The 14831-nt window shown below is 34.4% G+C and overlaps 1 protein-coding gene and 1 long non-coding RNA gene across 2 annotated transcripts; one reads left to right on the top strand and one right to left on the bottom strand.

The window, feature by feature from the left end:
- Positions 1-744: 744 nt before the first annotated feature.
- LOC138330266 (uncharacterized) lies at positions 745-5952 on the top strand. Its single transcript, XM_069277747.1, has 6 exons — positions 745-1175; positions 1857-2098; positions 2593-2808; positions 3579-3727; positions 4599-4718; positions 5169-5952. The coding sequence occupies exons 1-6, from the start codon at positions 884-886 to the stop codon at positions 5401-5403; spliced, it is 1254 nt and encodes a 417-aa protein (XP_069133848.1). The 5' UTR covers positions 745-883; the 3' UTR covers positions 5404-5952.
- Positions 5953-7146: 1194 nt separating this feature from the next.
- LOC138328975 (uncharacterized) lies at positions 7147-9742 on the bottom strand. Its single transcript, XR_011209385.1, has 2 exons — positions 9583-9742; positions 7147-7592 (listed from the first exon to the last, which is right to left on the bottom strand). It is a non-coding gene; the product is annotated as an uncharacterized lncRNA (long non-coding RNA).
- Between the last annotated feature and the right edge of the window lie 5089 nt (positions 9743-14831).

Raw genomic sequence — 14831 nt, 5'->3', positions numbered from 1 at the left:
CGATTTTCGGTAAGACCTCCTGATTGACAAAGGCCAGAACCAACATAACCAATACATAACCTATGGGGAAAATGGCACTTACATATAACAGGAACCAACATAACCAATACATAACCTATGGGGAAAATGGCACTTACATATAACAATAACAGGAGTATGCACGAAAGTATGAAAAGCAGCACAGACTGTGAGGATATAGAATTAATGTAAATGTTTCGATCTGAATATATTTCAAACATTATTGTCAGTGGAAGAAATATTTCAACAATTTTGGAAAGTTTTACATTTGTAAGTACATATAAAATGCACTTAGGTTAATTCCAGGAAGTACAATTCGATTTGCTGGATTAACTCCTGTATACGTCTAGGAGTGTCTTCTGCAGTGGTAAGGATGTTTTCATATTTCATTTTCAGAGTGCGACATGGTTCAAGATCTATGAAATTGGACGTGCCTAGGACCCTTGTAAGATAAGAGTGAGCCGTAGGAACTATCAATTGAAACGTTCGATTGCTTTCCTTAGCTTAAAAAAACTAAGTGTTAATCAAACAACCAACTTTTTTTTTTTAAATTTCTTTATGTTAAGTGGACCTACATTATGATGTGAAAATAAACTTTAAATGTTTAAGATGTTCCAGAAAATTGCATTTAAAATGTTTCAGAGGAATTTATTGCTAGGAGAGATCTGTTTTGGTTTCAGAATGATGATTCATTAGTAAGTCCTAGTTTGTCGAGAACTAAAACAACTCTCTATCACAAAACTATTGATATTAGGTTAACGCATTTATTGTTTTATATGTAACTAGTCACACTACGTTAACATCGGATGAGATATTGGCACCTGTTTAAAGATAAGTCTAATCTTGACCTGTGTAACGGGTCACCATGGAAGGACGAACTGTGGTTGTCGTAGCGTTCTTACTTTCTACCACAGAGAGCTATACTTTAAGAAATCTTGGATCATTTCCAATATCCTATCCCGGATTTACAACTGTCTATCCAAAATCCACGGGAGAGATTGACCTACTTATATCAACATTTGATCCAATCCCATTCTCCACGGATACAGCTCAGATTGTCCCAGGAATCGGTCATTATTTGAAGAGTGTTTCCTCCATTAGACCAGCTCTTATAACCAATCACGTGACGTGGCCTAATGAAGTTTCCGGAGTTCCGGGTGGGAAAAAAAATCAACCCTGTAAAAACTATTTTAATCAATTATTTTGTAGATTTTGATATGTTCTATTCGAGACAAATTTAATTTTAGCCACATAAACAATGCCATACCTAAGTAATGAAAAAAATCGAATCCAGCTTAATATATTATTAGTAATATAGTTACTCAGAATTCATTTGAATAATTGTTTTAGCCATGGAGCTATAAAATAAAAATCAAGAGTGTAAACTTAAAATCAAATACTTAGTATAATCCGAACTAAATAAAATTTTGGAGGACTATTTGCCTCTTAAAAATAATTATGCTATGATATCTGCCAATCACCTGCACCGTTGTAAACGACAACCTCATTTTTAAAACATTATTAGATGATTTCAGATATGCTTTTCTCCACTATTCTCATTCACGGCCACGTGGAGTTCAATATAAAGCATATCAACTCGATGTTTCCATTTTAGAAACTCCTTTGTGAAATACATTTCCAAAAGTTGAGTTCTTCAGGGTGGCGTCATATGGCCATCTTTTTTCTAATAATTGCTGGATATATACACTATATAATACTTGAAACATTTGTCAAAGAAGCTGCATATCTCATTAGAAATTAAATCAGTCGATAAGTATACATTTTATACATTTTCATATCAGCCAACACTACGAATAAATACTGCTGTTATATTTTAGAACATGTGTTCGGGAAACGAATGGTCGCGATTCCTCAGGGATTCCTGGTGCCGTTTAAGAATGACGGCTCCATCTCTTTGGTGGATATATCCTCGTCATCACCCAAAGGGCCGTACAAACTGACAGATGACAGTACCGGTAAGTGGTTCTATCACAGGGTCATATGGAAGGATATGGATGCCGACGGTGACGCGGACGCAGTGACGTGTCGAGCAAGAGAGCCAGTCATTGGTAGTGATAAGGTGAGGAAAATGAAAAATAATGTAAAGTGAGTCTCCATCAGAACAGAGTATTTGAGATATAGCAAGTATAAAAAGTAAGATTATCTTTCTTTTTTGGTGTTTCCCCTTGTTGAACTCTGTATAAAGCATGTCTTTGCATCAAGGGGCATTGCATGCCATCCCTGAAGATATGAAGTTTGTTAGGTCTCAAATTTAAATTGAAACCAAGTTTTATATTTAAATTCCGGGTGACGAATAAAAATCAGAATACTATTTACGCATCTCATTTAAGCTTTCTTTTGAACTACTTTAGTAATCACACATATATATTTATTCATATTATGTTATTGATATTATCGTTAGCACTTTTGTGCAACTTTCATGTATTTCTGAATGAGAACAACCGCTCGATTACTGCCAATTATATATCGCAATTTCTTCACCTTGAACATTAACTCACAAAACAGTAAAACATATTAGTGTAGTACTCATTTTATGCTGCTTACTTATTTCAGGAGTTTGAATTACTGTGGCTTGAGAACAAAGGAACATTAAATGGGCCCTGGACTCCACATGTGATCGCACACGGACCTGATATCTTCATGCGAAATGTCACATTATTGACGCCCGATGGGCCAAAGGATTGCATCATTACCGCCCAGTACTTCACTCAAAGTCTGTCCGTCTACTGGACAGACAACGTAAACCATTCATGGACTAATCTGTCACAGGTAAATCATCTCAAAGATTTGATTTTGACGTACTAGTTCAAAGCTTTTCTTGAAGTATTTTGTTTTGCTTTTATATTTATTTGTAGTTGACAGTTTGGTGGAATGTTGACTAGTCAAAGAACACGAGTGTATTAAAAAGATTGAATCTCTAATTTTTCTTACATGTCATACATGTCAACACTTATATTGTCTTTTGGTGTGTATGCATATAAAGTGTTATAAGTGAGTTTTCCACGTATTAAATTTCAAATCTATTAAAGAGATGTAGTAAGTTCAGTTATACTAGAGGAACGCTAAAAAAGTATTGGCAATATATCGAAATATATTGTACGTTTAATCCAGTTGGTGTTTCATTGTGCATTTTCCCAATGCATGTTTAGTTTCCTGACTATTCCGTCTTCGCATATTACAGAGTTAGCTCCCTTGCGGGTAGGTATCTATTATTACGTCATTATTTTGTGAGCGCAATTCACGTCGTTTTCTCCGAAAAGTATGACGTTTCGCTCTCAAATACATGACGTCACAATCAATACCTACCCGCAAAGGCAGATAACTCTGTAATATGCAAATACAGAATTGTCGGTTTTAGGGCATTTAAATGAAGAATATTGACAAAATAAAATGTATCAATTTCTTTGATTAAATATTCATGGTACTAATAACAGCTTTAATAGTGACCATTAAATCTTTTTAGGGTATATTTTTGAAAAACTATGTATCAAATGGATATCTATCATGTTATTATAATTTGTATTCTTAAATCGCAACAGGTGCACTCACGGGTTATCGATAATACGATTGGTGGCGTATTTGAAGTTGAAATCGTCGACTTAAATGGAGACGGAAAACTTGATCTCCTAGTGTCAGAAAATGGCGAAAAAGGGGTCCTGTATGCCTTTGAGATCCCGGCAGATTTCCGGTAAAATAAAAATACGTTGTACTTACTAGTTGTGTATATGATAAAAGTCGTATTAACATGCAGGGTCATTTAAGCAGTATTAAAAAAAAAGAAAAAGAAAACCGAAAAAACAACCGGAGTCCCCGTAAAAAACTTCAACCTACATCTACAGTCAGTACTGAACAAATGTTTATTTTCATGTAGGTTTGTATATAATACTTGACCTATCCTTAACGGTTCATGTCATTTTAGGACTCTCGTCTGTATAGAATGTGTTGTGTGTGCTTCATTTAGAGAAAAGTGTTCTTTTTGTAAATGTCAACCTAATATATTTTTTGTCATAAAAGGCTTCACATATAATTGTTGGCGATTTGTTTTCATTCTAATGTCATTTTGATATATTTATCGATGACAAATAATAAAGAGCATCATGTATATTTCATAGCGATTTCAGCCAGTAAACATTTCTCGTAACTTGTTTTGGTATGTTTTTTGTGTCCTTGTTTTCACCAATGTAGTATCTGTCACGTTCGAGGCCGCTGAACTGTGATGAAAACAGAAGCCCATTGATTTATTTATAGGATATAATTGTCTGTTTTTTTCCTTGTATTTAAAGGTTTTCAAGATATTCATCAATTTCTGTCGTTTTTTATTCATTCATCATATTTTGATATTATATAATAATTAATGTCGTTGCAATGTAATATATTTTTTATTAAATTTCACCTTTGATATTAGTTTATGTTTTTTTCAATATTTCAATTGTAATTCATTTGATGATCATTTTTCTCATTTAATGTGATTTCTTGTTTGTTTAAGATCAGGAAACTCCTCTCTCGACACGTCATAACACAATGTATTCTCAATCAACGTGTTTCTCTGTATGTTTAAGAACAGGGAACTTTACTCGACATACCTTAGCACAAGGCTTCAGCCCACGAAAATCTGGGACTGGCAAGGGAGCTCCCGGATCGCCGACGGCAGTTTTTCCAAATAAAAACGCAGTGTCAAAGTATGATATTTCTCCATTTCATGATTCAATGGGTTTTTTGTTTGTTTGTTTGTTTGTTTTTGTGTTTTACAATGTTTTTAACAGTTTCTCTTTTTTGTTTTTTTTTGTTCTGATGTGTAAAAAGTAAATATTACAAGAAATCAAATAAACATATGCCTATACCATTTTTTCACATGGCACTATGTTAAAATCAGAAAGGATGCTTGGATCCCCATATTATGAACTTCTACATCAAATTGATGAATCTTTTATAATCGCCACAAAACATTATTCTCTGAGTTGTTAAATGCAATAACAGAATAATTACGTAAATTACCTTCATTTTTTATATACAAATTTCGTGAAATGATCTAAAAATTCCATTTTTAAAATATGATTATTTCAACCAGATTGTCCAACTGTGCCAGCTTAGATTTTAATGTACATGTATGATTTATTTAATACTTGCAGATCAAAACCGTCCATTCTGTTATCTGGAGACGATGAGGGTTCGGCCTTTTTCCTGGAGGCACTGAGCGCCGACGCGTCGTCGTGGACGTACAACCTAACGACGTTTTTACAGGCAGGCGATGGGACGGTCGGTCAGATCAGTTTCGCCGACGCAGACGGGGACGGGTACCAAGAAGTATTCGTACCGTCATACAGCACGAACCAGTTGTACATTTACACCTTCAAACCAGAGTAGAGCGTCACCAGGCTGATTCCGCCAATTTTAAACGACGCCTCATACAGCTGGATTGGGTTGGGAATTTTCTCTTTTGGAAGGAAAATGTCTACACTCACATCTTTCTCATTTGAATGAAAACTTAATACTTTCCATTTATTTACTAAAGTTTTATATAATTGTAGTAATATCAATAATTCAAATAATGGTTAATTGGAGAAACATCAAAATGAATACACTACGCTAATGATGATATCACAGACACAGGTGTCGACTATATAAACTATAGATTCTATTAATTGGTTTGGTGAGGTACCCTCGTCAGCCAATACATTGTCTGGACTCTACACTGTAGCTGAATTGTAGAATTGTTGTTCATTTTATTATATAATATGATTGTATTGTAATTTATTGAAAATTCAAACTTAAGATATAAAAAGTAAATTCATGGCATGAAAGAAGTGTGTGTCGAATGGACTCCCTCCTGTAAGAGGGCACAGTTGTGGATGACCTGTTTTACGATAATAAAAAAATAGTTTGAACCCGAAATATACTTGATGTACGCGGAAGTAAACGACATTTTATCCATTGTCATTTATATAAACACAAATATAATCTAAAAAGGAATATCATATAGCCCAAAATTTTGCTTATATATAAATTGATACAATACATATTGATATTTGTTGAGGATTCATATGATATGTTTTTTCTTTTGGACATCATCTACTCCACTATAAAATAAATAAATCAAACGTCCTATATGTTATGTCGATTTCATTAGATAAGGATCAAACTGACCGCTACTGTATCACATGAAATATTCTTCAAATCATTTCGTCGGTAGTGAAAAACCGTTGTTTGCCGATTGCAATAATGATAATACATGCATTGTCGTACATATGTATACGAATCATTATTTGTGTTTTGTTTTTGTTTTTATATTCAACCACGAAAATAACGATGAAATCCAACTTCAAAGCCACAGTCACCACAGTGTACCGTTATACAGCTCTTTTGATATATATCAAACGACATTAATTAACTGTGTTGACTCAAGTGCCTCCGGCTTTACTATCAGATAGTGCAGGGGTAGATATAACGACAGCGATAGTAACCCCTGGAGTTTCGAGGATGGAATAACACTAGTACTGCATTGTAAATATACCAGGACCATAAAAGCATTAATTTAGTAATATATTTTCTTTCATACCTACGGGTGTAGTACTGGCTGGTATAGGGCAATACACTCATGTCGCCTGAGGCTGCATTGCATGGCTACCCATGTAATAAAGCCTCGTGACGTCACGGCGTCAATAAAATTTCTATTTTCCTCGGTAAAATTTTAGCATTTCTTTTCACAAACTTGACTGGTTTTACATAAAAGATGCAAACAACGAAATTTGTGTTGAAAATATCACCTAATTTTTCCTGTATAGAAACTTGACTTTCAGTCGTGGATTTCTTCGAATTAATTTCAAAATGGCGGGATATTATAGTTGTAAAATTGTAATAAAACGTCGAGGTATGACAGAAAAATACTCTTTCATAAGTGGATATGAAGGATAGGGATATTCTACCCGAGGGTCACAAAATGTAGTAAAACCCGAGGCTTAGGTTTTACTACATTTTGTGACCTTCGGGTAGAATATCCCTATCCTTCATATCCACATGTGAAAGAGTCTTATCTCATTCAAAAAAGGTACATCGTCATCGCCTTTTAGAAATTCGGTAATAATTAATAATTTTTAACAAGACTTGCTAATATAGAGGATAAGTATTTTAATTATTAATTAAAAATACACTTTTTGAAAGCGGAAAAATATCTGACTAGTTTGTATATGACAACCGCTTGTGCGATGCATCAGCTGCAAAGCAACCTATTTGTCAACCAGTGTTGTTATTTCATAGAATTTTTTTGTAAATTTCTTCTTCCTATTTTCTTTGTAGTTTGCAGAAGAAAATATGATGGCAATATACCAATCTTTTTCATTGTTACGTATATTGAGACTAATCCATGTGCTTCACACCACCATGTAGCTATTCTGTGGTCTCATTACATTGTTGATCCAGGTTCTGTAGTAGCTAACACGGGTATATATCCCCGGGATGTCCGGTAGTCCACAATGGAAGCCTGTAGATACAATCCCTACTAGTTTCCAGCGATCATCCTCCACACTTTGACACATCAACGGCCCACCAGAGTCTCCCTGTAATGTAAGATGTAAATCTAATTTTTGTCTCTTCTACAAGGAATTAAAGTTCCATTAAAAGGCATACAAAAATAACCAAAACCATAATTGGCGAATCACAACCGAAACTTGCAAATCTGGTTCACGGATTTCATTTTACAAGTATACATAAAAAAGAGGTCTATATCTTTCATCCTTTCATCTGCTTTTTTTTAAGTTATGTTCTATATAAAGGTTCAGTGTTATCTCCCCATGAATTTTACTATTGCTGATTCACTATAACTATATTTAATATCATTGGCTCACGTAGTGGTTTAAAGCCAAATATCTCTCAAAGGATCCGAAATTCTAGTAGTTATCCAAATGATTTACATCCATTATCTCTATTGGACCCATCCCTCGTATTCCAGTGGGGTCAGAGTAAAGATGTATATATTCTTTGTTTACGTTCCCTTAGAATGTCCTTGGCCTGATTCCAATCCCTCCAGAAATCTGTTATTAACTAGAGAAAGGAAATGATGACGTACGGACAGACGGACGGCGTTGGACGCCGTCAATATTTGGCATACGCTAACCGGTGTCTCGTTCCATATTAGCTAAAAACTTATGAATTATGTTGACGATTTAAATGCTTTAATTAGAACTTGAAGACATATCATCATTTAGTTATTTCATAATATCGCCCTGTGATTTTCAAGGGCATCACTCTAAGCTCATAAATAATTCGCATGAGTCAACCAGGTCAGTCTTTATACCCGATTTTTTCCCTTCCACCAAGGATGTTCTGGTCAGATTTGGTTACAATCTCAGAACTCAATTACAAGAAGTGTTTTATAGGAAATGATGACATATGGACAGACAAACGATGGACGCCGCGCCAAGCTCATTTTCAACTAATGAACAATGTTGTCGTATAATTTGAAAATACCAAATTCTTCAGTTATTACTTGAAGGTATATCACCATTCAGAAATTTTATATTATTATACCTCACCGATGAGTCACAGTCGCTGATTGGTCGAGAGACGTCACGTGTGAGGGCGACAAAACATCGTGTATCCCGCTGAACGTCATGTTCAAAAATCATGTTTCCCCCATGCGGAGCCCCTCGTACGTTTAGCAAGAGTTGTCATTCGTGTAACGAAACTCTCCGAGGTATTCCGATAACAAACAAACTGGATGGCAGACGACCTTTCGTCCGAGGAAATGTATTAATATTCTTATGATAAAGGATACGGATAACACAATTACACTCCATATAATGTTTATATGATGTAACATGCTAAAGTTGATTTGGGCTGAAAGATGCGGTAGGTCTAACTTCTGATTTAAATATATATGTAACGTTAGCCCAACACGGCAACAGTGTTTTGGGCAAACAACTTAAAGTCTAGCCATTACGTTAGACTTGTATTTTAGCGCGAGAAAACTTTATTTGTTCGGTATAATAAACAATTTATTGCCCTGACGGTATTGAGACATGACGCTTAGTTTACCCGCGGCAAGTCATATTTCCCTCGGGCTACGCCCTCGGGAAATATGACATGCCTCGGGTAAACAAAGCGTCATGTCTCCCTACCGTCAGGGCAATAAATGTATAATATCGCCCTGTAATGTTTAAGGGCGTGACTCTAAATTCATAAATATGTCGCATGAAGACAAAAAAGTTATTTACAACACACATTATGTCATTTGGAATGAAAATATATCTGCGTACCACGTCTTCAAAATTGGAGTGTAACTAAATGATACAACTCTTTATATATAATTAACGTCAACTCATAAAATCAATCCTTGGTATTTATATTGTTGCATGCTGTGCGAGGACAATATATTTTTCGGGGAGTTGACCCCAGGGCGCCCCATCCCTGGAAGCTCTTATCAAAACACTGATTTGTATATATATATTTGTTGCAATGCCACAAATGTATATGCTCATCACTCTTCTGCTGGGGAATATAATATTTGTAAGTTAAAATTTAAAAAAATTCTCGTTCTGGACAACTTACGTCGCATGCATCATGGCCCTCATTTGAGCCTGCACAAATTGTTGTCTGGTCTAGATGGAATGCATGTAAACGCAATAGTTGATTGTACTGTTCGCGGCATACGTGTGTATCAACTAACGGCACAGAAGCAATTCGAGGAATGAAGGAGCGGATGTTGAAATCTGAAAGTTCAAAACAATATGAAAATAATTAACATTTTTGCAATGTCGTTTCAAAGTACTAGACAATGTCAGAAACACTGACTGAAAGATAATTGCTAAAGTTATGTAATACTGAATGGACTAATAAAGGATCTTTTTTATCAGATTCTATGCACCAAGTCTGGTATCATTCTAAATCTCGGAAACAAAATTGATTTTATATTAAACTAACATTCGTCTAATAAAGATATGATTTCTCGCCTAACTACAAGCAATAATCAATATTCTGAAGATTCCAAACAAACAAAATTTGCTGAAAGTCGGGCCATAGTGTGTATATCATGTTCATACCGGCGTTTTTATCCGAAACAGCCAATGACATCTCTCTCGCTCCTGGGCATATAACATCTAGTGACATAACATGTTTAAGGATGTAAAAGATTATGTGGACAAAGGTAATGCTTAACAGGTAGAGTATATGCTAAACAAAGAGAAACATCAGTTCACAAGTGATATGTTCTGCTCCTGTTTAGTGCCCAGCATACATGAAGTGAGACGACTGGTTTGCCCGTTGTCATTATGATATTAACGGGGAGGGTGAGCTTGTTTGGTGTCTTTAGATAGCACTTTTAAAAGGACAGACTTTCCGCTATTGCAAAGACCACAACACGACAATGTCTCAACCTCCCAATACATTTCCACATCTTATACGGGAAAGTTGGTCCTTAAATGACCATACATAGGTTCATATCATTTTAAATTCATTACCTTGCTTTCAGGTATGCAAACGGGGAAAAAGAAATACGTACAGTATATACCTTGATCACTTGCTACTGTTTGATTAACTTATTTTTCTACAATTACTAACCCTAATTTATAAATGTCAACACTTAATTCATCTTTTAGTTCACTTTTCCTGTGTGAGGTTAAAACAAGGTTTACTTTGGGTTTTTTCGGTATTGATACACATTCCATTTACATCACACAATGATGATACTTACTTTCATATGTTGCATCCTCGTTTAGGTTTATATTAACGATTTATCAATATATTTTTGTACGAGTTTGAGGTGCATTATCATCTGCATACATTAACATGTCACTATGGTTGATTTTTCCATTGCTTGTGACATTATACAAAACCTAAACTGGCGCTAACTAGAACAACACAGGAAAAACATGCGACGCAACAAAGTAAACATAAGGAAAAACCTTCTTGTTCCTCAAATTCGCAACACAAGTCATAAATTTCTGTACAAATATCAGATTCCTTCCTGTAGAAAACAAGCACATAAATACTCATTTTTTTTAGAACTATAAATTAATAGGATTTCCTAGCTCCATCAATTCTTTCAAATCCTTCAACTCCAACGTTCAAATCTTTTACTATGTTAGTAAAAAAACGTTATTCAAACAATTTTTCATTTAGTTTTCCAACAAAACTGGACAAAACAGAAAATTGCCCCTCCTGTTTAACCCTCCATTACTCACAAAGGACTCCGACCTGACCTTGATAATATGTCATATCATGATTGTCCTATACCCCAGGTATCTGTACACAAAAAAATAATGCTTATCGGTCATGGTCACCATAGGGCCCTAATTGACATTCCTCTTTTCAAAACAAATACTATCATATTGTATAGGGAATACACTTATACCTGGTACTGTAAACCATTTGTTTACACGGCAAAATTCATAGTTTGTTTTGGTTTTTTATTCCTGGCTCCTTTTCAATATATGAATTAATTTAGTCGAGTGATTATATATATGTATACATTGTTTATATATAAACATAAAAAAAAAAAGAAAACTCGACACACTAATAACTATAATCTACAAAAGCAATTGTATGTTGGTAATAGGTTTCGATTAAAGTACTACCTTACTTGAGTGAAGCAATTCTAGTCGTTAGGTTCACTTTATGTAGTATTGTGCTTGAGTGAAGTAACGCGGGGAGTACCCCGTATGTAAAAACATGTGCTGAATAAATTTGACAGTGTTCGACGACCGTCTGCGAGTCTTAATGACAAAACCTATAACAAATGTATAATATGTACACTAAAGAGAGTGTAAACGTTGTCATTTCAAGAAATCCCTCCACACTCGGAGTACATTATTTGGTTTACCAGTATTAGAGAACCTTAAAAAGGTATATATATAGGTATAAATGACAATTTAGATTAAAAATGAATTATGAATTGGCAATATGTAATTGCTCTTTGTACTCGTGTAAAAAAATCTCTTCAAAAATAAAATAAAATATACTAATAAAAACGTATTTGAGGGAATCCATCCTAGTCGCTATAGGTATTAAGGAGGTCTGTAAACAATCCTTATGATTTGAGATTTAAAATATCGACATGTGTACCTTAATCCATAAACCTTCAATATTTTCAACATATAAATCGATTTTCACGACTGCACCTTGGATAATATAACCGGATATGTTGTACGTAATGCACTGAATTAAACGGAGCGTAACCCGCTCTAAACTAGTTAATCACTGTGGACATGTAAAAACGTACACAAATCGCACAAAGTGAGTTTATATAATCAATAAGCCTTTTATGTTATGATAGTGTTGGATCTTATAGGTCTTATTTGTTATTGTGTTTTGATTTATAATGTTAATGAGATGTTGTATTTTAGTTGGCTATTCTTTCACAGTACGTATTATAGATAAGCAATATGTCACATGACATTTACCTACGTTACCTACCTATTTACCTACCTAGTCAAGGGGTACTCCGTAATTAAGGTGTGCTTCCTCCCAGTTATTACCACTGGTTCGGCCGTTATAAACAGCAGTACTCATGACGAAACTATTGGTATTATATCGTGCATTGTTGTACATATTCGTATATATCTGTATACAATGGGTACACATAATCGATCATCTTCAAAATGTGTAATGTAGATTCTATATATATACATACAATGGGGGCAACCTACGTCCCCGGAAGTGATATCGGGCACACAAAAACAATGAAAAAACGCCCGCCTTCAAGATGAAAATCGGCTGAAATTATGACATAAAAAAATGCAATGCATCTTCTAAACCTACCGTGCGTCAAAGACAGTGTATTGTTAGGAGATTCTAATGAAGCTATTAAATATGGTCAAACTAGCTCAGATAATGCAAACACATCGACACAATATTTTCCGGACAGCAGGGATAATCGGTTGCACATTTTTATTCAATAAAACGTTATAAAATTTGCAAGTAAATAAATTTTCTGCTGCCACAAACCTGTCCCGTTTACTAATATGTAATATATGACTGTTGAAAGAAAATATTTCATTCAATTACATCTGCTAGTGGATAATCATATACGGTGCTTAATTAGAAATTACGAAAGTGATATCGGTAGTCACACTTAGAACTTTAGGTTTCTGCACAAGCAAGTATAGACACAAAGAAACAATATACAATGTAAGGTTCAATAACCAAAGTATTCAGCAAAAAAAAAAGAGCGATTACGATAAATAGTTAATTGATTATATCACCGACTATCTCGGTAGTATTTCCTCTTTACCTGAATGATTAGTTAGGAAACCAACCCTGCAATATATTTCAGCAAACTTTACGAAGCGACAAACCATTTCCAAAATCTTTGGATGTGACCGTTAACCCTGTGAACGACATCCTTTTTAATAAACAACAAACCACCAACTAATGTTTATTACAGGTATGTTACTTTTTGTAGCGGATATGCTATGTAATATGAATAATATAAAGCCAGCATGGTTTGTGTAGAGCTCAGCCTGCTTGCTGTAGAGGATATTCCTGGTTTGTTTTATGACAATAACAGTGACATTTAATGGGGTGGAAACTTTTATTATTTTTCACGAATTCTAAGCATGAGTGAAAAATATTAAAGTTTTTTCCTTTCACGAGTGAAAATATCAGTTTTTCCCTTCACGAGTAAAAAATATCAAGGTTTTTCCCTTCACGAGAGTGAAAAATTCAAAGTTTTCCCTTCACGAGTAAAAAATATCAAAGTTTTCCGTTCACGAACGAAAAATGTCAAAGTTTCCCCTTCACGAGATGAAATATCACTGTTATTTCATTAAGAAACATGAAAATATTCTACAAATATCGAAGTAACATTTTACATAAGGATAATCTACAAATTCATCACATTTATGCTCAAACAAATTAAAAATGAAAAATGAATTGGAAAGACTAAGGTAAATAGTATAGTTTGTATTTTTCACCAATAACTTTATATTTCACCCTGAAAAATATAATAAATATATACATTTTGGGTACAATATACACGTCTTGCGTGCTTATTATCTAAAACTCGAGTCCTTTTGTGTTAAGTTGTATACAATAATGCATGCGCAGTATCAGTATATATGTATATTACCTGCCTGCTGCATCCGAGAATAGAGTAGATGAATGGTGTTGGATTCTAAACTTGTTTAGCATCTATTGAAATAAATAGTATTTCTTGTTATTGTTTTCGTCTATCCAAAACAGTGTACTGACTTCGTGTGTACCGGAGGAAACGATCATGCAAGAACTGAAACATGGCTGAGAGTGACGTGATGTCGATAGAAAATGTTTTTCGTGTTTTAAGTATTTTGCCCACTCAATTTTTTTATAGATAAACGAGGGTGTTTCCACTCAAATGAGATGATCATTAAAAACTATTATCAAAAAATTGGCTCATATGAAACACATATAAGGGGAGTTTAACCATGAAAAGTCAATCAATTACTTGAAATAACAAAGTATTAATTAAGAGCACAAACAGTTTTGCACGAGATCATACAAATGTACTCTACAAATACTAAGAGTGAAGCGGGTTACACGCGCGCTCGATTGAGAGGCAAACTGCGTTGAGGGTATTCTCTACTTCGTATCACTTCGTTTTTTTTGTAGTTTTTGCTTACAACTGTGCGTGTTTAAAGTCGCCAGAATGGTGTATATAGTTTCTAGTGAAGTATTGTGTTTTATTATTGGCAAAGAAGAACCAGTTTTAATAAGGATAAATATTGTAAAACATATGAATAATTTTAAACATGTTTTAAAATTTCTTCTGTGGTGTACGCCGGGATTCACCGTGGTGGTCATCCGATACGAACACATTTATATGT

Source organism: Argopecten irradians, chromosome 8 (assembly GCF_041381155.1).
Source record: "Argopecten irradians isolate NY chromosome 8, Ai_NY, whole genome shotgun sequence".
Lineage (NCBI taxonomy): Eukaryota > Metazoa > Mollusca > Bivalvia > Pectinida > Pectinidae > Argopecten > Argopecten irradians.
The sequence above is the reverse complement of the archived record's forward strand: the minus strand, read 5'-3'. Positions and strand labels throughout refer to the sequence as shown.